The sequence below is a fragment of the Bidens hawaiensis genome, unplaced genomic scaffold, assembly GCF_021521415.1.
Source record: "Bidens hawaiensis isolate Kalapana, Puna unplaced genomic scaffold, B.hawaiensis_p1.1 tig00001685_1, whole genome shotgun sequence".
In the NCBI taxonomy this organism is placed as follows: Eukaryota; Viridiplantae; Streptophyta; class Magnoliopsida; order Asterales; family Asteraceae; genus Bidens; species Bidens hawaiensis.
In genome coordinates, this window is record NW_027491095.1 from 2,728,855 (window position 1) to 2,753,908 (window position 25,054).

The following is a 25,054-nucleotide window of genomic DNA, read 5'->3' on the forward strand; positions in this document are numbered from 1 at the left end:
GCAAATTAATTGTTGTATTTTTTGGCTTTACAATTTTTGTTATGAATGTTTTTCTTGTTTTATTTTTTGACATGTTTGTGTGAGTTCTAGACATGAAGAAAAAAAAAGGACTTGATTTTTATAAAATTGAAGGTATAGAACAAGAAATTGAGTTGTGTTTATGATTCTCTAATCAAATCGACGCAAGATATGTAATTTTCATCATTTGAAATCTTGATTTTTGGTATTGTTGTTTGATGAAAAATCCATGGAAAGTACTTAAGCGATTTTAGGTTTGTATTAAACTAGTGCTTTTCCTGACGTGTTGCGCCTGGCAGGTTGATAAAACCCAAACAGAGTCGGTTGGTAAACTCGACCATAGGTAATTCCCTGACCATTTTCGATCATAGGTGTTGTGGCAGCGAGTCTACGCGAATTCGGTTAGTTTTCGTCATGTTAGTCACGGTACCTGAATTCAAAAGAAACGAAAATCAACATTTGATCAGTTTTCGTTATGATACTGGAACTAAAACAAAATGTGATCAATATATACGAATTCGGTCGGTTTCCGTCGTATTTCGTCACGCTATCGTAACTAAAACAAACTAATACAGAAAGAAAAACGTACCACCATTTAGGTGCCGCAAAGTGGTCTAATGAAGGCTTTGCGGCCCCAAAGTTTTAAATTATATAATAAATAATAATAATAATAACAATAATAATAATAATAATAATTTAGATGATCTAGATATTATAGCAAGGTTATCTCCCGTACACACTTGTCTTAGTTGGATATGGTGGTCTATGCATATAACTCATGTACGTGTCTCCAGGTAAGCTTGTTAAGGAGGCTGGTTCTCAGGTGTGCACAACGCAAATATGTGTCAATATCCAGTTTCAATCAATATCTCATTCACAACCTCAACTCCAAATCCAGAGTTGACACGTATTTGTTCACACGTAATACCAAGAGATAACAAGTTTCACTCGTTGACGGAACAACGTCTTCGGTCTCACAATAATCGTGTACACCTGGCCATACAGACGAAAACTCCAAACAATTTTTTTTTTTTTTAACTTCGCCTAAAAGTCAACTTCGCCCCTCCTTAACTTCGCCTGTCCATAACTTCGCCTGTCCACAACTTCGCCTGGCAGATAACTTCGCCTAAACCCTAAAATTTAAGCGACAACTTCGCCTGAACCCCAATAACTTCGCCTACGGCGGCTGTTCGGCCAAAAACGCATCAGAAACGTGCCAGAAACACCAAAACCCAGATCTCGAACCATAGCATAAGAAACTAATGCTCTGATACCACATGTAAGTCCCCCCGGGGCGTCGCTGATCGATACGAGATCCGCACGAGGTCTAGGAGTGCGGAATCCTCCTAGACTCGTTTAATGGTGTAGAAGACGAAGAACACGGTTACACACATACAAACACACGAACAAACACACGAATGGGATAAACACATCTGCAGATCTTTTATATCATAATCATAACTCGTTACATACCAAACACGAAAACAAAGACACGGCCGACCCGAGGTGAGCTCTACCTCAGGCCGTCCCACACGACTCTGCCTCTCGGTTTCTCTCTAGACAATTGAACTGAACACTCAAAACTCTAACTTTCTGAATACTCAAACCTAAACAAGACACACATATACATATATAAACTTCGCGGGCTTGGGCCTGTAGGCGAAGTTGTTATAACTTCGCCTATGGCGAAGTTGTTCTAACTTCGCCTATGGCAGAAGTTGTTACAACTTCGCCTATGGCGAAGTTGTTCTAACTTCGTCCTTCGTTTCCGCTGATCAGAATTGCATAGCGACGGTCACAAAATGCACCAACAAACTTGTCGAGGTACGCCTTGCATACTCGATTCATAAGATCCATAAATACGGCTGGTGCGTTGGTTAGGCCAAAAGGCATAACCGAAAACTCGTAGTGACCATACCGTGTTCTGAAAGCCGTTTTTGAAATATCTTCCTCGCGCACTCTTAATTGATGGTAACCAGACCGCAGATCGATCTTCGAGTAGTAACTCGATCCTTGGAGCTGGTCAAACAGATCATCAATTCGGGGTAAAGGATAACGGTTCTTGACCGTCACCTTGTTCAACTCCCGGTAGTCGATACACATGCGGAAAGTCCCGTCCTTCTTTCTAACAAATAAGACAGGGGCTCCCCATGGCGATGAGCTAGGTCGGATAAAACCCTTATCCAACAAATCTTGCAACTGGGTGGACAACTCCTGAAGCTCCGCCGGTGCGAGCCGATACGGGGCTCGTGCTATGGGTGCTGCACCGGGTGTCAACTCGATTTGGAATTCGACTTGTCGTATAGGAGACAGTCCAGGCAAATCCTCCGGGAAAACTTCCGGAAAATCTCGCACAATCGGTATCTCTTCAATTTGCTTCTCCTCCGCGGGTTTCTCAACAATCTGCGCCAAAATTGCCGGATGACCTTTTCGTAGATACTTCTGCGCCTTCATGAGGGTAATGACGCTGGTGGTCATGCCGCTTCTCTCGCCCCGGATCAAAATGATCTCGCCGGAAGGGGTAGTAATGTGGACTATCTTGTCGTGACATATAATCTCCGCTCGGTTCTCGGATAACCAGTCCATGCCGACAACGACATCGAAACTACCAAGCGTAAAAGGTATCTGGTCGATATCAAAAATATGACCTGACAGTTTTAACTTACATCCCGCAAGTACATGAGTCGTTTCTACAGACTTTCCGTCGGCTAATTCTACTGGAAACTTAGCATCTAACGGGGTTGGAGTTAAGTCTAAGAGTTGACTAAAGGCTTTCGACACAAGACTCCTATCAGCTCCAGTGTCAAACAATACAGAAGCAAAACAATCGTTCACAGGGAACTTAACAGTCACCACGTATGGATTATTGCGGGCTTTACCCGACCCAATAACAAAAGCTCTTCCTTTACCATTGTTTCCACCACCACTGCCACTTCCATTACCTCCATTGTTGTCGTTATGTTTCAGCTTGGGACAATCTTTCCTGAAATGACCTTCCTGCCCACATTCGAAACATCCCTTCGTCGTCATAGGTGGTTTAGGAGCACCCTTTGCCGCAAGGTCTCCTCTACATTCCTTTGCCTGGTGACCAATCTTTCCGCATCTCAGACACTTGACACGGTCACACGGCCCAGCATAATTAGAAAACACCATAATTAATGTGTACAAGAAATAAAAAAAATTGCAAAAATTTTATTATTATTATTATAGATAGTCATAACTCACAACTAAGGCTATGATAATCTTAACTAAATAAGTCAAGAATCACATTCAGAAAATAAAAAATCAATTTTCTATAATAAAATTACTACAATATCATTTTATTTTAATTTTGATTTATTCCAAACCAAACTCCTACTATATATCCACGAGATACATGAAGCATAACATCATCCTAAACTTTACTCAATTCACATGCATAGAAGAAGTTAACAATCCATCCAAATTCCTTTCTTTAATTTTTCACCTTCTTCATCCCATAACATTCCCACCACATTACACACATCTTTCTTCAATGGCCATATTCAATCCTTCTGTATATCTTCTACTATTATCCTTGTTATCTTTCAACTTTGTGTTGTTAGCTTCATCACTAAGACCAGTTCATCCTATCAACAAACATGGTGGATATAGGCAGCCAATCCGTCAGTCGAACCAATCCAAATGTGCTTTGTTCATGGGCTCATGGGTTCATGACGAATCTTACCCGATTTACAACGCTTCTGCTTGTCCTGGCATTATTGACGCCGAGTTCAATTGCCAAATGTATGGCCGACCCGACTCAAATTACCTCAAGTATCGATGGAAACCCGCCAATTGTGAGCTACCCAGGTTAATTTCGTATCCCAATTCTGGTTAATCATTTAATTATAGGAGTTGATAAATTCGGGCAAATGTACTTTTTTTTTCTAGTAAAAGTCTCTCAACCATTTTTTACACGTAGCATATTTTTTTTGTTATTTCTCGGAAAAGTTTCTACACAGTATTTCGTAAATAAAGAATAACATATTTTTTGTTTTTATTATAATAGTCCCTGTATTAAAATTGTAAAAGAAAATCTCTTAATATGATTGGATTAAATAACGAAAACATTATTTGACAAATTACATGGCAATGCGTATAACTTTTTATGATTTTAAAATATATTTTCAGGTTAATTTCGTAACCCAATTCTGGTAAATCAGTTAATTGTAAGTTGAAAAAGTTGATATTAAGAAATAACGATTGGTATTATTTATTTACCAGATTCAACGGTCTGGATTTTCTTACGAAAATGAGAGGGAAGACAGTGATGTTCGTGGGAGATTCTCTGGGTAAGAACCAATGGGAGTCGTTGATTTGTATGACGTGGTCAGCGGTGCACGGGACGCCCACCAAGAAAATTTTAGGGGATCCGCTCTCCACATTTAAGTTTCTGGTAAAGTGTTTAATTATTTAAAAATTTTATCATGGTGTGTAAATAAGTTTAGCCGATCTCAAACTCGAGATCGTGTTGACTTACTAGAGCTCAAGCTCGTTTTGTTTTGACTTACTAGTTACTTGAGCTTGAGCTCGTTTTGTTTTGACATATATAATTAAATTATGGAGTATATGTTTTTAGAAAACTCTTAAGCAAGTCTAAGCTTAGATCGAGCTCGTGTAGTACCTTAAATGTGCCAAAGCTCGGCTAGAGCTCGGTTGTGTAGTGTGAAATTAATTTAAAAAAAAACAAATAAGATAAAACTTAAAAATACACAAACTAAACGACTTTGATTTGATGCTCTAGTTTTTACTTTTTACGGACACGAGAGGCAAGAGTGAAATTTATTGATTGGAATTTGGTGATAATGAATTTAGGAATATGGGGTGGATGTGTCATTTTACCGGGCACCGTATTTGGTGGATATTGATGCCGTTGGTGGGCGTAGAGTGCTTAAGTTAGAGGATATAACGAAGAATTCAAAGGCATGGATGGCTGCCGACGTGTTATTGTTTAACACCGGTCATTGGTGGACTCATAAAGGCTCACTTCAAGGGTTGGTACTTTTATTATTTTTATATATTGTAGGGTATGTTACAAAAGTAACAAAACACGAGGAACAAATATATTATTTAATTTTTTGCTATGTAAAAATTCGTTGAAGTTGCAATATTTATTTTTTCTTAAAACTAAAGAAGGTTTATGATCAAATTTTGTTAATCTATAAAACCTAAATATTTAAAAAACATGTTTTGTACATGACACACATACCATTTGTTTTAGTAACTCATATACTCTATTTCTACTTTCAAATTACTAATAATCACAAGACTCGAACTCACAACTTTTAAAAAGGGTAAACATTATCCTAACTCTTTAGTACCGTCAATCCAAGGGCCTTTTGGTACATGACATGTATATCTATATGCAAAAATATAAAAATTTGTAAATTGTCGATAAAAAAAAGATTTAACAATGTTTCTTTTAATTCTCGTATTAACTTAGTGGAATATAATAATTTAGTTTTATAAACACATATAATAATTTGACTTGGCGGTACCTATGTTGATTTGATAGGTGTACGCTAGTAACGGTTAAAAAAATAAAGATTTCTAAATCAATACTTATATACTACATTTTTTTACATAATTTTTTTTTCTTTTCGTTTCTCTCTCTCTCTCTCTCTCTCTCTCTCTCTCATATCGAATAATAATGATTTCCCTAAATTCGTTTCATAAAACGTTTTATTTAAAAAGAAAAGTTGAGTTAGTTCATCTAACATTTACATAAGCCGAACATTTCTTTCATTATTCAACCGTTACATCACTTTTTTAAAAGCATTTACATGTTTATGAATCATATCGTTTTTATTATTCAATCAGTATAAGTATGTAATACACGGGTCTATAAGTCTATCATAACCTAGCAATAGTATTAACTTGAGTATTAACTTGGTGGTGATGCAGGTGGGACAGGATGGAGTCTGGTGGGTCTTTTTATGAAGATATGGATCGGGTGGTTGCACTGGACACAGCCCTGAAAACATGGGCCCAATGGGCTGATTCACATGTTGAATCCACTAACACCCGAATATTCTTCCAATCCGTTTCCCCAACTCACTACAAGTACGTATTTCTAATCTGACATGGTACAAATGCATTATTATCAACATTTTGTATTTAAGTTATAAATAATAAAAAAACTAAATATGTTGGTAAATAAACGTGAGAAAAGGATAGTGTCGGCTGGTAGATCCATAGGATGGCCCATCAACCATAATGGCCTAATGGGTTAACCAATAAGTAGCTGTTCAAAACTTCAATTTGGGTCCATTATTATAGCCCCTAATTTCTAGCCACAATTATATGACTTTTGGATGTTACTATGTATGTTAGGTGCCAATTTAAAGTTCACCTTTAATATGATTAGTAGGACCGGTTAAACAAGAAACTTTAAGATAGCCGCTTAAGACACGATGATCAACCCGCATTAAATCGGGAACGGGTTAGGTGAAGCGGGACTGGATCTAACGAAGAAGCACAACTTGACTTTTCGTTATTAGATATGAAGGAATTTATATTTGGGCCGATACGGAATCAAAATAGCTCGTTAGATTGGGTACAAAGACCACCCTATGATACTAAAGTCAGAATCTCGAATTTATATTAACGGGCTCCTCTCCTGTGAGGTTAAATTTTAGCGAGCCTAAGCCCAATTAAATATAATCTCTTCGATACTTGTAGAATTTGATCATAGTGTTTAACTAGTAATTTACTCGCGCTTTGCGCGAACTCGGACGTTGTAGTGACGAGTAATGAGAATTCGGTCGGTATTGTTTACGTTCATTATGGTGTCGGAACAAAACCTAAAAAAATATTCGTCGAATTAACATAGTTTGAATAAAACCTAGAAAAATATAGCGGCACTCTTATAGCGCAGGTAAAACAATGTTTATTCGGTCGGTAAAACCCGAGTTGCGATGGTGCGACGACAAGAATTCGGTAGGTATCAGTTACGTTGGTAACGGTGCCATAAATTCATCGAACCAATATATAAAAGATTAACGTATTAAAACAAAAAATTTAAAACGACGTGTATTTGGTCAGTAAAACTCCGGTGTTAGTAAAACCCAAACGTTGTTGGTCCTTGGCGTTGAGAAAGTGAGTCGAAGTGAATTCGATCAGTTTCGGTTATGTTTGTTACGATATCAGAACTAAACAAATATAAAAAAATCGAGGTGAACAGGTGAGGTGGCATCGTCGGTAAAACTCGGACGTTGGCAAAACCCGAGTCTTGTCACTCCCGGCGTTGAGGCGGCAAGTATATACAATATCGGTCATTTTCGTTATATTCGTTACGGTGTCAAAACTAAAACATAAGGGAAAAAACAAATAGCATGGTCCAATGACAGAGCGCTATGTGGCCCAATCAGATTACTGTGACACCAACTTTGTGTTTTACTATATTTAGATAATAACATTGCATACATTAAGGCATTAAGCAAAACCGTCCTGTTTTTTAAGATTTAACCTGTCAGACTGATCAGCACAAAACGCTGCAACTTTTGGTCTATCATATATAGCATTGCATAAAAGTAACAAAGGAATACGTGTTATATAATATGTTAGTTAAAATGAATTATAATATAAAACAATAAAATACACAAACACTTAAAATGTTATAGGTGGTAAAGTTATCCAATATAGAATAACAAATTAATTAAGTGGTTGATGTTATTCACACATTGCATCTCTTGCGTGTTACCTTTTTTCTGCATTGAATCAATCAACGGTTTTTCCAACTTCTTGTGCCATAATGAATAGCTGACTCATCTGTGGAACCTTTACAGCCCATCAGAATGGAGCGTCGGTGCCACGAGCATTGGAAAAAGTTGTTACGGTGAGACAAGCCCGATGAGCGGGTCCACCCACCCGGGGATCTACCCGGGTCAAATGAGGGTCATTGACACAGTGATTCGGGAAATGAAATACCCGGCATATATACTAGATATTACAACCTTGTCAGCGATGAGAAAAGATGCACATCCATCAATTTACTCGGGTGATTTAAGCCCGCGTCAACGGGCTAACCCGGACCACTCGGCTGATTGTAGTCATTGGTGTCTTCCTGGCTTGCCTGACACATGGAACCAACTCTTTTACACTGCTTTGTTGTTCTAGCATTATGTGTATGATTTGCGTGTATAGGTGGTTTATAAAAATGTATAATAGTTATTTTTTTTTCTTAGGTTGAATTAAGGTTATGGTTTTTAGAACTTTTATAAACATTTTATGCACCTTCAATCAAGTGTAATTTGTGTGCGAGTTTTAAAGAATTTGGTAGCTGCTTTTTAATCTTATATATTTTGTATTTAATGGTGTAAATTAGCTGCAACTAAACTCGTCTAAACTCAAGTTTGGCTTGTTTCAATGAAAAGAGCTCGAGTATGGCTCGTGGCTGATTTTTAAACTCGTCCAGTTTTATTAGTTACTAATCATTTAATTGTACTTACATACATATAAAATTATTTTTATAGTTTAAATGTAAACATACTATGTAACATTTATTTTGCGATTATATAACTTATAAAATTATTTTATTTACTCAAATAATATGCCCCTTTAGGCTTGCGAGTCTTCCATGCTCAGTACATAAGGCACATACCCATTTTTCTAAAATTAGCTTCAATGTTGTCTCAAGTTTGTTTATGCTCGATTTTGTTCAAGCTACGGTGTTCATCGGGTTGATCTTGGGTTATTAGGTTTTTTGAAAACTTCTAAACATAATTCGAACTGATTTAGATCCAAAGGTTCAAATTTGGTTTTACATAAGCATTTTTTTTGTCCAAAAAAAAACAATCTTATATAATTCTAATTCGAATAATCAGGTGGTTCAGTTTGAAATTAAATGAATTAAACTCCACTCGAAAACCAAATTAAAATCAAGTTCAGCCGTTCAGGTAAGGACCTCACTCGAATGTACAAAACCCAAACACGAATTATGGTTGAATAGAATTTTGAGTTTTCGGGTGCGATTTAAATAATAAACGCCCTCAGTTAAGCTTTTTAACAATCCGGTCTCAAGTCTAGTCATTTGTTTTAGTATGTGTTATATAAAATAGTTTGGGCCTTATTATTCACAAGTCACAACTATAATATCATCTAATCATCTATCCACATGATATCTGGGCCTTTGTATTCATCATAACTGCGTATCATATTGATTGGGCCTTTGAATTCGTAATTGTCTCTCTCCCAGCCGTCTATTTCTAAACATTAATCTCAACCGTCAGATTAACTAGTTCAAACTCTATTTAACAAGCCGTCTCTTCCACATAATCTTAACTAACTCTTAACTCCCAGTTAGGTTAAACACCAAAACATGTTTTCCTGTCTGTTCATATATTTTTATGGCTTCCCTTATCTGGTCGGCATGAATTTATTCAGTTTCTGTCTGACTCGTTCCCTAGAAGCAACATCAGTTGTGCTGTTTCAAATTTTATTATAATTTTCAATTGATTTTTGTTGAACAACACATTGTAGCAGCTACATAGGTACAATACCGATACTATACTGAACCGTTACTTGATTTTTAACATGTTTTTACTGTTGTCGTAACAATTTTTTTGGTTAGGTACAGATCAATTCAAGTACAATTAAAAGTACAAAAAAAAATGTTACAGTATGATATTGGGATTTAATACGTATACGATTTGTTGAGGAGTTGATAGTGATGAGCCAATACAGACCTGTAATGATTTGCGAGCATGATCGCAACTTATTATGAACATCTAAGGGACTGAGTCAAATTTATTATTTTGAATCCTTTTATTTGAGCAATTTGTGGCTTTTTTAATATGAGGATGAGATTTTGGTTAAACTAATTAGTGTTTCCATTAATCTATGAAGTGAAGCCTAGATAAATATGTTCCCCTCGCTATCCGGTGTTACGTTTAATGTTGCATTTGGACGTTGGGAAACTACATCTGCAAATTAATTGTTGTATTTTTTGGCTTTACAATTTTTGTTATGAATGTTTTTCTTGTTTTATTTTTTGACATGTTTGTGTGAGTTCTAGACATGAAGAAAAAAAAAGGACTTGATTTTTATAAAATTGAAGGTATAGAACAAGAAATTGAGTTGTGTTTATGATTCTCTAATCAAATCGACGCAAGATATGTAATTTTCATCATTTGAAATCTTGATTTTTGGTATTGTTGTTTGATGAAAAATCCATGGAAAGTACTTAAGCGATTTTAGGTTTGTATTAAACTAGTGCTTTTCCGGATGTGTTGCGCCTGGCAGGTTGATAAAACCCAAACAGAGTCGGTTGGTAAACTCGACCATAGGTAATTCCCTGACCATTTTCGATCATAGGTGTTGTGGCAGCGAGTCTACGCGAATTCGGTTAGTTTTCGTCATGTTAGTCACGGTACCTAAATTCAAAAGAAACGAAAATCAACATTTGATCGGTTTTCGTTATGATACTGGAACTAAAACAAAATGTGATCAATATATACGAATTCGGTCGGTTTCCGTCGTATTTCGTCACGCTATCGTAACTAAAACAAACTAATACAGAAAGAAAAACGTACCACCATTTAGGTGCCGCAAAGTGGTCTAATGAAGGCTTTGCGGCCCCGAAGTTTTAAATTATATAATAAATAATAATAATAACAATAATAATAATAATAATTTAGATGATCTAGATATTATAGCAAGGTTATCTCCCGTACACACTTGTCTTAGTTGGATATGGTGGTCTATGCATATAACTCATGTACGTGTCTCCAGGTAAGCTTGTTAAGGAGGCTGGTTCTCAGGTGTGCACAACGCAAATATGTGTCAATATCCAGTTTCAATCAATATCTCATTCACAACCTCAACTCCAAATCCAGAGTTGACACGTATTTGTTCACACGTAATACCAAGAGATAACAAGTTTCACTCGTTGACGGAACAACGTCTTCGGTCTCACAATAATCGTGTACACCTGGCCATACAGACGAAAACTCCAAACAATTTTTTTTTTTTAACTTCGCCTAAAAGTCAACTTCGCCCCTCCTTAACTTCGCCTGTCCATAACTTCGCCTGTCCACAACTTCGCCTGGCAGATAACTTCGCCTAAACTCTAAAATTTAAGCGACAACTTCGCCTGAACCCCAATAACTTCGCCTACGGCGGCTGTTCGGCCAAAAACGCATCAGAAACGTGCCAGAAACACCAAAACCCAGATCTCGAACCATAGCATAAGAAACTAATGCTCTGATACCACATGTAAGTCCCCCCGGGGCGTCGCTGATCGATACGAGATCCGCACGAGGTCTAGGAGTGCGGAATCCTCCTAGACTCGTTTAATGGTGTAGAAGACGAAGAACACGATTACACACATACAAACACACGAACAAACACACGAATGGGATAAACACATCTGCAGATCTTTTATATCATAATCATAACTCGTTACATACCAAACACGAAAACAAAGACACGGCCGACCCGAGGTGAGCTCTACCTCGGGCCGTCCCACACGACTCTGCCTCTCGGTTTCTCTCTAGACAATTGAACTGAACACTCAAAACTCTAACTTTCTGAATACTCAAACCTAAACAAGACACACATATACATATATAAACTTCGCGGGCTTGGGCCTGTAGGCGAAGTTGTTATAACTTCGCCTATGGCGAAGTTGTTCTAACTTCGCCTATGGCAGAAGTTGTTACAACTTCGCCTATGGCGAAGTTGTTCTAACTTCGTCCTTCGTTTCCGCTTATCAGAATTGCATAGCGACGGTCACAAAATGCACCAACAAACTTGTCGAGGTACGCCTTGCATACTCGATTCATAAGATCCATAAATACGGCTGGTGCGTTGGTTAGGCCAAAAGGCATAACCGAAAACTCGTAGTGACCATACCGTGTTCTGAAAGCCGTCTTTGAAATATCTTCCTCGCGCACTCTTAATTGATGGTAACCAGACCGCAGATCGATCTTCGAGTAGTAACTCGATCCTTGGAGCTGGTCAAACAGATCATCAATTCGGGGTAAAGGATAACGGTTCTTGACCGTCACCTTGTTCAACTCCCGGTAGTCGATACACATGCGGAAAGTCCCGTCCTTCTTTCTAACAAATAAGACAGGGGCTCCCCATGGCGATGAGCTAGGTCGGATAAAACCCTTATCCAACAAATCTTGCAACTGGGTGGACAACTCCTGAAGCTCCGCCGGTGCGAGCCGATACGGGGCTCGTGCTATGGGTGCTGCACCGGGTGTCAACTCGATTTGGAATTCGACTTGTCGTATAGGAGACAGTCCAGGCAAATCCTCCGGGAAAACTTCCGGAAAATCTCGCACAATCGGTATCTCTTCAATTTGCTTCTCCTCCGCGGGTTTCTCAACAATCTGCGCCAAAATTGCCGGATGACCTTTTCGTAGATACTTCTGCGCCTTCATGAGGGTAATGACGCTGGTGGTCATGCCGCTTCTCTCGCCCCGGATCAAAATGATCTCGCCGGAAGGGGTAGTAATGTGGACTATCTTGTCGTGACATATAATCTCCGCTCGGTTCTCGGATAACCAGTCCATGCCGACAACGACATCGAAACTACCAAGCGTAAAAGGTATCTGGTCGATATCAAAAATATGACCTGACAGTTTTAACTTACATCCCGCAAGTACATGAGTCGTTTCTACAGACTTTCCGTCGGCTAATTCTACTGGAAACTTAGCATCTAACGGGGTTGGAGTTAAGTCTAAGAGTTGACTAAAGGCTTTCGACACAAGACTCCTATCAGCTCCAGTGTCAAACAATACAGAAGCAAAACAATCGTTCACAGGGAACTTAACAGTCACCACGTACGGATTATTGCGGGCTTTACCCGACCCAATAACAAAAGCTCTTCCTTTACCATTGTTTCCACCACCACTGCCACTTCCATTACCTCCATTGTTGTCGTTATGTTTCAGCTTGGGACAATCTTTCCTGAAATGACCTTCCTGCCCACATTCGAAACATCCCTTCGTCGTCATAGGTGGTTTAGGAGCACCCTTTGCCGCAAGGTCTCCTCTACATTCCTTTGCCTGGTGACCAATCTTTCCGCATCTCAGACACTTGACACGGTCACACGGCCCAGCATGATGATAATTACACCTGTTGCACTTTGGATATTTCCCAGCATATCCGCTCGAATCCTGCCCGCCACCGTTGTTATTGTTGTTGTGACCCTGATTGTTGAAGCCCCGAGTGAGTTCGGGCTTACGGTAGTGTTGTTGCTGTGGGGGGTTCGAGGATGAGGATCTGGTGTTGTCAAACTTTTTTTTTCCATTGCTCGGGTTGTTGTTGTTGTTGTTGTTGTCAGTGCTCGGGTTGTCAAGGGCTTTAGTGGTTGAACCCCTAGGTGGTAGCGCACCTTGGGTCACTGCTTGATCCGTCAGTTTGTGAGCTAACCGGATCGCTTGTTGAATCGTGGCTGGTCTGGAAGATGTCACAATGCCCTGAATTTGCGGTGCTAACCCATCAATATACATTTCAATCCTCTTACTCGGCGGGTCTACCATCCGTGGACACATCACAGCTAACTCGTGAGAACGGGTGGTGTAGGCTTCGATTTCTGAACCCACCATTTTCAATAACCAAAACTCGGATTCCAACTTTGCAATCTCCTCTCTCGGACAGTACTCTTCTCGCATCATGTTTTTGAACTCCTCCCAGTTCATAGCGTTAGCCAGTTCCAATCCAAGGATCTGCACGTTTGAATTCCACCAAGTGAGGGCAGAATCTTCAAGTGTTCCAGCAGCAAATTTGACCCTACTGGCAGGGGGACAATTACACATTTCAAACGCCGATTCAGGCTTCTCAGCCCAACGCAGGAAGCCTATAGCTCCCTCAGTGCCCTTAAACGTACTGGGCTTGCAGTCAAGGTAATTCTTGAAGGTACACGTTCCAATTGGACCTCCAGCTTGGTTTTGAACATGTGCGGCTAGAGCGGCCGCCGCATGGTCGTTCAGCAGAGTTTGGAGTTCTGCTGCAGTCCAGTTGATGTTACCACGTCCGTGTCCAGCGTTTCTTCCATCTAGGTGTTATCATCACTAGATGTCATCATCTGAGGACACCTCTGAGTGTGCCTCCTCCTCAGCTGGTTCTTCCTCCAGTTCTTCTTCGGGTTCCTCCTCGGGATCTTCCTCGGGATCCTCCTCAGGTTCCTCTTCGGGATCTTCTTCGGGTTCCTCTTCAGGCTCTGCCTCAGGTTCGGCTGCGTTCTGAGCAATTTGCATTTGTAAGACATCGCAACGCTCTAAAGCTATCTCGGTTCGAGTCCTTGCTACTTGGAGTTGTTCTTGCAAGTCTATCATCTCGGCTTGCATTTTTCTCATAATCTTCATCTGTTGATCACTAGCCTCTTGCATTTCCTTCATCGCCGCTGTCAGGCGGGAAATTTCCTCTTTAGTTTCGGTTCCATCCTTTAACAGTCCGGATACGTTCGCTCTCGTATAGCGCATCTAATCAACGTCATGCTCCAAACAAGAAACAACAGCTGCGAGAACACGCTCTACAGGTTCGATTATTGGTGGTAGGGTGTTGGGGTAAGCAGGATGGTTCGGGTGAGGTAATGGGGGAACTTGTTCACGATAGACCATACGCCTGATCATATTAGGGTACCAATCCCAACTAACTTCGTTTTCGTACATGCCTCCGGATAAGCGGTACCTCTTCGGTGCAGGAGCTTCGAGTTCCGAGATTACACGGGTGGCGATGAGGTAGGTAATTGCGATTCCTTCCCAGGAGCATGAGTCATCGGATCGGATGGTGATGATGGTGGCGTCGACATCCCTACAGGTAAGCCGTGTATGCGCGCGCGTATGAGGGAAAGAGGTAAAGAGATTAGATAACAAAGACTACACAAACATATGCAGTGCGTATCATTATAACTAATGGGTCGTCGCGGTTATAGTCTAGTATGCATGCAGCTTCTAGTTCGCTATAACCAATGGCTCTGATACCAATCTGTCACACCCTCAAAATCCACTAACGGAGTTTTACCGTTAGAGGGTGTGAACTAACAGGATCGGAACCATTAGTTATAGTCAAACCATAAAAACGTTTAAATGAAATTAAGTGCGGAAGCGTAAAAACCAAAAGACAAAAGTTGCGTCACGCAGGACGACTTAAAAACCCAAGTAATAATAGTTAAAAACATGTTTGCGTATCAGAATGTTCAAAAACCATGCATGATCCTATACCGCGCGCCCGCCTCGGCTACCTGAGAATAACATACTAAAAGTGTCAACACGAGGTTGGTGAGTTCACAAGTTTATATAAAATAAAGCGTTTTGCGTTTTGCGTTCAGCGTTTTGCGTTCAGCGTTTTGCGTTACCAGATAGTGTTAAATCAATTATATATCGATAGGTAGCTAGCCTATACAACAAGTATTACTAAGTGTTCGACACCGAAGCTGACTGTTTATCAAGTGCCTTGCCACCAGGTCATCCAGACCATGGTACGTGTTAGCCAAAATTACACCCACTCGACCTCCAGTCGAGTTTAGCGTTGGGTGGGGTTTGTCAAACCCAGTAGTACTACTCAACAGTGACTCGTTATTATCCAATATTAACCGGTTCGATGTGTAGGACTTCAGTTGTTTCGTTTGCCACTTAGCCTTTACAAGTGATATATAATTTACTAACAAAATCTTAAATGCGTTTTTCGGAGTATGTTATCTCCCCCAAGTGAAAAGCGTTTAAAACAGTTTAAAGGGGTAAGTGAAACTCACTGTTTGTGAAGAATTCCCAAAATAAATCACCAAGTGATGCGCGTCACAGAAAACTCTCTCTAGCGTTCTAAAACAACAAGGAGATTTTCTAAGTATCGGAACTAATATCGAGTCTCCAGACCCGGCACATAATTCCTAAGCACAAGATACGTTTCGTGTTTGTTTGTGAATCGTGTGTGACTTAACAAGTACATTTGTGATACGATACAAGTGTGAACAATTATTTACGTGTCATGTATTAATAATGTACATCACTAGCAACTATTCCCCGCAGGGGCAATTTGGTCAAATTATAACAATTAACTAGCAATTATTCTCCGCAAGGGCAATTTGGTCAAAACACGACAATCAATTAGCAATTACCATGTTTCATGCAACTTTTACAAAATTCAGCAACTAGTTTTCTTATCGACAGAATTCTACTTGAAAAACTAGTCTATTCCACCGATCATAGCATCTCAATTAATTTACCAAAAATCATCACAAAAGCATGTATGTGTTAGGTTTCCAGAACATATTTTGTTGTATTTTTATTCCATATATATTTTTCACAATGATCAATTTACCACAGCAAACTCATAACAGTCAAATTTATGCGTAACAGAATGTTATTTGAAATTCCCGTTAAACGAAAAATCCAACAAATGCAACACCACTTGGGTTAGGTTCCTAACTCAAAAATTCAACTTCCAGAAGTGGAACCAACCCAATTGGTCTCGTAGTTCATGAGATATAATATTTACAAGATAACCTAACTGCAGGTCTCACAATTCAGAGTTGCACAACGATTTTGTAAAATCATAAAAGTTAACTTTTACACGTTCAAAAATTGCAAATTTATATTCTTTAGAAACTAGACTCAACCTAGTTTACTGTAGTATCAATTATTTCGACCAATTTTCACATTCACACCCCGTTACAGTCAATTGAACATCAACAACACAATCTGTCCAGAAACTGTTTGCAACAAAACTCAACCTATTAACTATCTATGGACCATAATCCGTTCATATGACACTCTAGACACCATAACCACTATCCATGCACATCAATTACACCATACATACATGGTTAGGGTTTTACTTGAACTCAAAATCAAGAAACAAACGATTAACATGCAATAACACCAATACTAGCTATCAATTCAACAATCAATACATCTTTCAATCAAAACAAGACATATGAACATCATGTATATAATTTCCAGATTCTAGGGTTTATAATTATACCTTCCAAAGCACAAAAATAAGCAAGGGGAAGGTAGAAGATGACTAGAATCGGGTGTAGGATGCTTCAATTGTGAAAGATGAGATCAAACAATGGTAGTATGTGTGTGTATGAGGGCCGATCGCAAGGAGGGGGGGTTAGGCTGCCGTCGGGTATGAGAGGAAGAGAGAAGAGAGTTTAGGGTTTAGGTTAATATTAATAATAATAATATAATACACTTTGGTCCCTTAACTTTCAAATGTTACTTTTCTAGCTTAATTAACTAGTTATAGCACATTGAGTTAACGTTTATACAAATGTTATCACATAACACATACGTCTAACACATAATTATCACATAATTATTGTTTTGATGTTTTTCGTTTATTCACCAATTGTTTGCGTCAACTCGTTTGCGTTTCGGTGCAATTCCCGAAAGACTACACATGTAGTAAGTGTCAAGCGTCATTTAAACCCTAGTTTAAATGTAATGAGGTGTGCGTTATAGATTCAATGATCTTTAAGTTTGAATTAACGGAGTTGAGTTAACGGAGTTAACCTGAAATTGACGAATGTCACAGCATACTAGATGTGATAGTCAATACACTTACCTTAGGTGGTAAGTGTGCCTTGTATGATTTATGTATGACGATTGCTTGACGGTGCGTGAACGATCTTCGGATATTGCATGTGTCGTCAAGTGTTAGTTAAAGGTATGATTGATATGTGTGATGTATGAATGACGTTTGTATGAATATGTATGATGTATGAACAATGTATGTATGAAATGTTGATAGTACGTGAACGCTCTTCGGAGATTGCACATATTGTCCAGGGGGCTCGAACCCGCGCCCCTGGCCGGTTCTTGGATCTGGACGCACACACCCGAGCTAGCTGCGATAGGGTGTTAGTTGGTTAACATATCAGATTAATTATTAAATACAACAGTTAACAAAATCCCCAAATTCGCAAGAACCCTAATTCCTAAATAGATTAATCAGGCTGTTTTAGGTTTAATTAACGTTAGGGTTTATGCTATATGGATCAAGACGAATTCAAATATATGTTTAATTACCTGATACGCTGATGGATGTATGGTGAACGACGACCTAAAGCTGACGGCTCAAACGCGGTTGAGTATGGATCATTATGAACTGGTAAAATGCAATTAGTGTTAGGGTTATTGGTCGCAAGGTGGAGAAGAGTATATCTGGAGGTTTAATTGAGTTTTGGTGACGGATGAACTGTATATGGATGAACGGGTTTTGGACGGAAACGAATTAGTCAAATACGCGTTATAATTGAACTACTTTCCTAATTCATATTGTCGGCAAGATCGATTTGATGGGAGTAACACATCACATGATTTAGTTTCCAAGTTAAAGCCCGATAATTGAGGTCCAAGTTAACAAATGGGTCTTGGGTTTGCGATACGGGTCGAGTTGGACTGATGGTAGATGGGTAAAGGATGTAATATAATAACATTTTCACATATTTGCAAATTTGATCCTTGTAGATTGAGAATGGAAACATTTTAAGGTAATAGTCCTAGTTTGGGTTAAAAATGTCATAATGTATAAGTTATAAATATATAAAATATAGATATTTAACAATATTATCATAAAAATTAATTAACTCGATATTTTTAATTGATAAAATAACCCGAACGTAAAAGTGGGTCGTGTGACGGATATAAATTAGTAGTTTGAAAACCGAGTTGTTACATAAAAGTCCAAGGGCTTCTTTGTAATTAAATCATTCTTTTCTAAGTCCAGGGACTGTTCTTGTCATTCCGTTAAACTTCTAATTCGTTACTGGTTCATAACGAATTGGCTTATCTTAGCGAACTGGTTCCTATAACGAATTGGACCCTTTAACGAAGTGGACTCCTTAACGAATCAGTTCCATATAATGAATTAGTCCATCTAATTCGTTATCTCTTCTAACGAACTGGTCATAAAGAATCAAGGGTAATTTGTTACTCTTTTCCCCTAACGAATCAGAGACGAACTAGAGCTAGTTCGTTGTGCTCCCTTATGAAAATCAACTAACGAATCATCTTCCAATTCGTTAAGTTCCCATAGCGAACTAGGGTTAGGTCAGGGATTGTCAGAACATTCCCTGACATTCTTTACCTCGTATTAACTTTCCGGCGCCGCCGCCGGAGAGCCGCTGGAAAACCGCGGATTCGCCGGAAAAACGAGTTTTAACTCATTTTTCACCGTTATTCGTCTCGTTCGATCCAGATCTAAGCTAGGGTGACCCCTAAGCTCATCATAGGTTCGGTTTATACCCGATTCCACCCGGATCTCATGACTTAAACGGTTTAACGGTGTTGGCTCGTCGTTTCGTGATTATATCTAACGGGTTTAAGCTCATACAATATCATACTATCATTACCTTGGATCGGAGGTTGGTTCCCTTCTTGATTTCGGCTAAGATAAGGAGAGACTAGAGAGAAGGCTTAAGTGTGTGTTTTGAATGGTGTATGAAATATGTGTAAATGAGGAATTAAGTGGTGTTTATGGTTTACATATTTATGGATCATGGGCTTATCCCATGGTCTTTCCTCTTTTCCTCTAACCCAAGTCCATAACCCAATTCCATTTAACCCAACACTAGCCCGACTCATAATAACTCATACTTTCGTTTATTAACCGAAAATAAAAAACGGGATATTACACCTCCCCTCCCTTCATTATTGCTTAAAAAGATGGTTGACTTGATACATCAAATGGCCCATAACACCTGGCCTAATGGGCCAAGCCATTAACTTTGTAGAAGATGCTCAAAATTCAGCTTGAGTTATTTAATTTCCACATATACATTTTTCAATTTTCAGTTTCAACTTTTCTTGTATATTTGTAAAAAATTTATAATGATGATAGCTCGGTGACAGCGATGTCTCTGTCAAAGCATGATAACACTTGCCAACCTCTCCTTACCCCAAGTTAGAATACTTCTTAGTGATGCTCACCCATATTTACATAATTTGCACTTAGTAGGGACTGAGCCAGAGATCTCCCCAAGAGGAAACCACTTAGTTGAAAACGCAAAGCCGACCTTAAGAAGAGGGTAGGATGGTCGTCTGCCTAGGGCCCACATGGGCAAAAATTAGTTGCGTGGCGAGCTAGCTCATGGTTATACTATTGACCACCTAGCCGGGAACGATGGGTAAACTAGAAAACCCCTTGACCACATAGCTAGCTCATGATGACATTTCAAAATTTTTGTAATTTTAGATTATCGTTACCTTGATATTTAAAAGTAGCATAAAAAATACACATGCATTATAAAAAACAAGTCAGCTCATCGAACCAGGAACAGACTCGAGTTGAATACAAGTCATGACTATACTTATTCTCCAACTCGAATTTAAGTTTACAAGCAAATCTACAAATCTAGCTCGACATGTACCATTTTGGGAGTGAATTCGAGTTGATAATCATTGATTATGCTTGCTTTTTTAACAAATAATAAAATTTTAAAACTTCTACCATTTCTTATAATTCAAATAACTTTTTAAAATTTTATTTAACTTTTTTGAAATAACACTTCAAATACAAAACTTTAGTATCTTTAATTCGAGTATAATAGTGCTATAGTTTCTGAAAATTTTTAAATGATGCGTAATTATAAAACCTGGTGTGTGATTATACGTAATTATGTAACTTTGTAAGTGATTACATGTGATATAGTGGTACATAATTATATATTGTACACAATTATAAAACCTAATATGTGATTATGTAACCTAGCACGTAATCATATATGGACACTTATATCTCTCGTATAAAATATATGTATTTTGGTATCTTTATATATTTTCGTACCATTTTGACCATTTATATAAGATAACGAATTGTAGTTGGAGTTAGCAGACAACCAAATCCACAAGATGTGAAGCTTTGTGTTGGAGGCAACAACTACAACCACATGAGAGTTGTATAAAGTATGGCCATCGGATTCTTTCAATCTCAACTCAATCGCTACTACTTATATAACATATTGTGCCTTATATAGGGAATAATATGTTCATTTCTTATAGAGAAATCTGCATTTTGTCTTCCTGGTTTATATCGTCGCGCGATGGGTTAACCCCTGAAAAAGATTTTGCGAACTTTGGGCCCCTATGTTTCTTCGGCGGGTTCTTCTGACTCCTACCGTCAGCTGACCGTCAGTTGACTGACGGATGCCAAGGGCATTTTGGTAATCATCTCTTAATAATAATAATAATAATAATAATAATAATAATATAATATAATAATAATAATAATAATGTGCCTGAACTATATCAGTTGTTTATGCCATTAATAATCATCATCATCATTATTCGAGCCTTGTTTAAGATTTAAAGCAGTAATAGTCATCATCATCATTTGGCTCTTAATAATAATAATAATCATCATCAAGCTGCTCATCATCATCCCCCGTCGAACCTCCACCCCCGTCGCGACGGCGGAGATCTTATGTTTCATGACCGTGTTGATGAATCCGATGAAGCGATGTTAGGTTTCACGACGGCGTGACGGCGGCGATGTTAGGTTTCGACGGTGTTGATGAATCCGATGTCGCGACGGCGATGTTAGGTTTCACGGCGATGTTGATGAATCCGATGAAGCAGCGCCGGTGTTAGGTTTCACGACGGCGACGACGATGGTGGCGATGAAAGCTCCATTCTCTCCGTCCGTCCACCACCATCCCACTCCTTCGTCCGTCCACCACCATCCCACTCTGTATGTTTTAAAACTAATTGATATTTTAAAATTATTGTTTGATTGAGGTTTTAGTGATAATTAATATATTCAACTTCACAAAATTAAATCAACGAAAGATTATCATTAAAATAAGACAAAATAGTTTTCTCCAAATGTCAAGTTAAACTGTAGACTCAAAAAGGTCAAACAAAACATGGATATAGAGAATACAGGAGACCGAGTCTTGAGATGCATAAACTATAATTAGAAACCATGTGTATGTTTTAAAACTAATTGATATTTAAAACTAATAATAATAATAATAATAAATCCTAAATATTCATCCATCCAGTTGCCAATTTAGACCACAGATCTCATTCGTTTATGTTTTCCCCAATATTAGGTTAAAATACCAAAAACACACACACTGTGTGTGAGAGAAGATGCCAAGAACACCAAGAACGGATTTATAATTTTCTTTTTCTAAATTCTTGTATGTATCAGAAATATGCTATAGTATAACTCTAGAACAAGATTTGAAATTTGAATTGTTGATTTTGAACAAGATTTGAGAAAGCCTCAAATTTAAAAAATAGGGTTCTTGAGGTAAATTTCTGGGTTAGATGATGAAGATGAAAATATAGGGGTAAATGGGTCATTTCAACAATTTTTAACAGGTCAAAGGAAGGTCAACTAACGGTAGGAGTCAAAAAAACCTGTCCGAGAAATCCAGTGGTCCATTATGCGCAAATTCTTTTTCAGTGGTTAACCCATCGCGCGACGATATAAACCAGGGAGGCAAATTGCAGATTTCTCTTTCTTATATTATATTAGATTCTGAAATATATGCATTTTGTTAAAACAATAAAAAAACACCAAATCGAGTTGACTTGCTTAATGAGAAGCCAGGCAACCTAAAACCCAAAAAAAAATTGAAATAAAAAAAATGAGCATGAAAGAACATGTGTGTAGATGCTTATATGTTAAGTCTTCTTACAATGGAACAACATTGGTATGATTTAATCTTGTCATTGTGATTTATTTTTTGTGTAGTTGCGTTTTATAATGTGCTATGTCATGGAAGTTTCAGAATTTATTTTTTAACTTAGCTAGACTTGATTGCACTTTTACAAAACATTTACTAGTAACCGTTACCACATGTAACCACCCTTGTTCGGGTATCCACTTGGTAGAATTTACGTTTAGATACCCAAACTGGGCTACTTGCCCTATCAGACACTTTTGGCTTTTGATAAGACATTTTTAACGATGCAACCAAGCTGAGTAGGTATACTCCTATATCTGGACTAAGAGTCTCGACATGACTATGAATACATGTCCACCTCACTTTGTGTAACTCTATTAACTATGAACATTGCATTAGACGCGTATTAGTGATAAATGAGATATTTCTTTGTCACCTAACTCAAGAGTGAGAGTAATTAAACTGTTTAAGTTTTATTTTAGTTAAATTTTACAAAATTAAAAATTTTCACCCAATTGTTACTAGTTTTAACTTGATGAACCTTAACTTAAATGCGAACATAATTGGTATGTTAGTGTTCAACTAAGTTTGGTATGGACATTAAATTGAAAAGTAGGTTGTAACTTTTGACTTCTTATATATACTTTTTACCCCAAACTTTTGATGGCCGATGGATATATAATGGCTTTGACTAAGGTTAGTCAAAAATCAAAACACAAAAACGTCAAAAGTGGGGATTGCTCGAGGGATGGTTTATGTAATTTTAGATGATTATCTATTAGCATGACCTTTGGCAAGTGTCAATGATCACCTAAAAGAATAGTCTGAATGGTGAAGGAGCACTCAACACTCACAAATTCGACAAACCAACAAAACATCCCACGTCTTATGTTTCATGTTTTGTTTTCCTCAAATCTCGTCCTCATATATTTTCTAGACAACTCAACTTTTCATGTCTTTTTTTTCAAGATTGGAACAAACAACAATCTTTAAATTAAAATGTTGTTAATTATTGAAACACGTTTAATGATATAACAACCACTAATTAAATAGTGGGTTTTGCTAACAATCTTGTGCTTTGTTTTAAGAAAAAAAGATAATCTTCTAAGCTTCTAGCAAAACTACTTTTTTAAGAGAGGTTAGAATCTTCTACAAAAACGTACACTAAATTATATATAGGTGTTTTACTTGTGGGCAATTGAATACTAGAGATTTGCATGAAATTCTCATGAAAATGAGAAAATGTGATAAAAGTCTCAGAGTTTATTAAAAATTTTGGTTATTTACTACAGTATGATTATTACTGGAAATATAGTAATTTTATCCTTAAATATGTTCGAAGAATATGGAGTTAAAAATTTATACTTATTATATTCGCTAAGACTCAATTTTGTACTTTGTAAAAAAAATATATAAAGTTCACAGATATACTTATTATATGGACAAGCGTATATATCCCTTCGCACATCGCTTTAGTAGGGAGAACGAACTACAATTCTGGCAAAGCTCTTAAAAAAAACTCAAGGCAATTACTTTAGATCTTTAAATTTAAGTAATTAGGGTTTGGGTTTAGCTTTTAACTATGTACTTTTGGATGTGTGTAAGTTTCTAGAGGTGGATCGGTGTCTAAATCTTGTTGATATTCTTGCATGCCTATTTGTCTCGACTTTTAGTAGCAAAAACCAAATAAAACATGCATGCAGTCAAAAGGTTTGAACTCTTGAAGAAATAGGCATGTTGAGTCAAAGAATTAAACTCATATATGAAACTGATACTTGTTTGCTGTTAAAAGTTGCTATGATGTTCATAGGTGTAGGTATTTCAAAACACATAGGTCAATCTTTAAGTTACAAGTGACTAATTTGTAACTTGTATTTATGTATTCCATACGTAGTTGATAATATTGAGAGGACTACCTCAAATTAATGATGACATGGCTTGTCAAATTTGAACTCCAATTTAGTTAATATTTTTTTTCATACAACCTATGAGTTTTAATATTCGGGTCGTGCATCGCTCGTATGTCTTACATATTTAGGGGTTTAGTTTTTAAATCCTTAAGCTTTGTTTGAGATGATGATTAGAGATTTAGAGGTTGTCTAAGATGATCAATCTCAAGACAATCAATCCTCAGTTGATTAGAGCATCGGCCTTATGCTATCAGTCAAATGTTCTTGACTGTTTGTTTTGTATTTAATCTTTTAAACTTATTGGTGTTAATTTAAAGTTTTAGGATACGGGCGTATGGAAAGTTGCATTTATAAACGGTATCAGATAATTATATTTTTTCCTAATTGAATACATAGGTAATTTTATAACGTGTGATCATTTATACATTAAATTAAGATTTTATTATATGGTTTACTTCCATTTTTTTGAACTATGTTTAAAGAATCTTTTAGTGGTTGTGACTGTTTATAA

General features: G+C 37.7%; 1 protein-coding gene and 2 non-coding genes across 3 annotated transcripts; all 3 read left to right on the forward strand.

The window, feature by feature from the left end:
- Positions 1-3,457: 3,457 nt before the first annotated feature.
- Positions 3,458-8,334, forward strand: LOC143593335 (protein PMR5-like). The gene is made up of 5 exons (XM_077072998.1): positions 3,458-3,849; positions 4,264-4,435; positions 4,855-5,033; positions 5,944-6,102; positions 7,827-8,334. The coding sequence occupies exons 1-5, from the start codon at positions 3,533-3,535 to the stop codon at positions 8,155-8,157; spliced, it is 1,158 nt and encodes a 385-aa protein (XP_076929113.1). The 5' UTR covers positions 3,458-3,532; the 3' UTR covers positions 8,158-8,334.
- Positions 8,335-9,699: 1,365 nt separating this feature from the next.
- LOC143593683 (small nucleolar RNA SNORD25) lies at positions 9,700-9,785 on the forward strand. The gene has a single exon (XR_013146157.1). It is a non-coding gene; the product is annotated as a small nucleolar RNA SNORD25 (small nucleolar RNA).
- A 34-nt stretch (positions 9,786-9,819) lies between these two features.
- Positions 9,820-9,964, forward strand: LOC143593724 (small nucleolar RNA snoR136). Its single transcript, XR_013146171.1, has one exon. It is a non-coding gene; the product is annotated as a small nucleolar RNA snoR136 (small nucleolar RNA).
- The last annotated feature ends 15,090 nt before the right edge of the window (positions 9,965-25,054 follow it).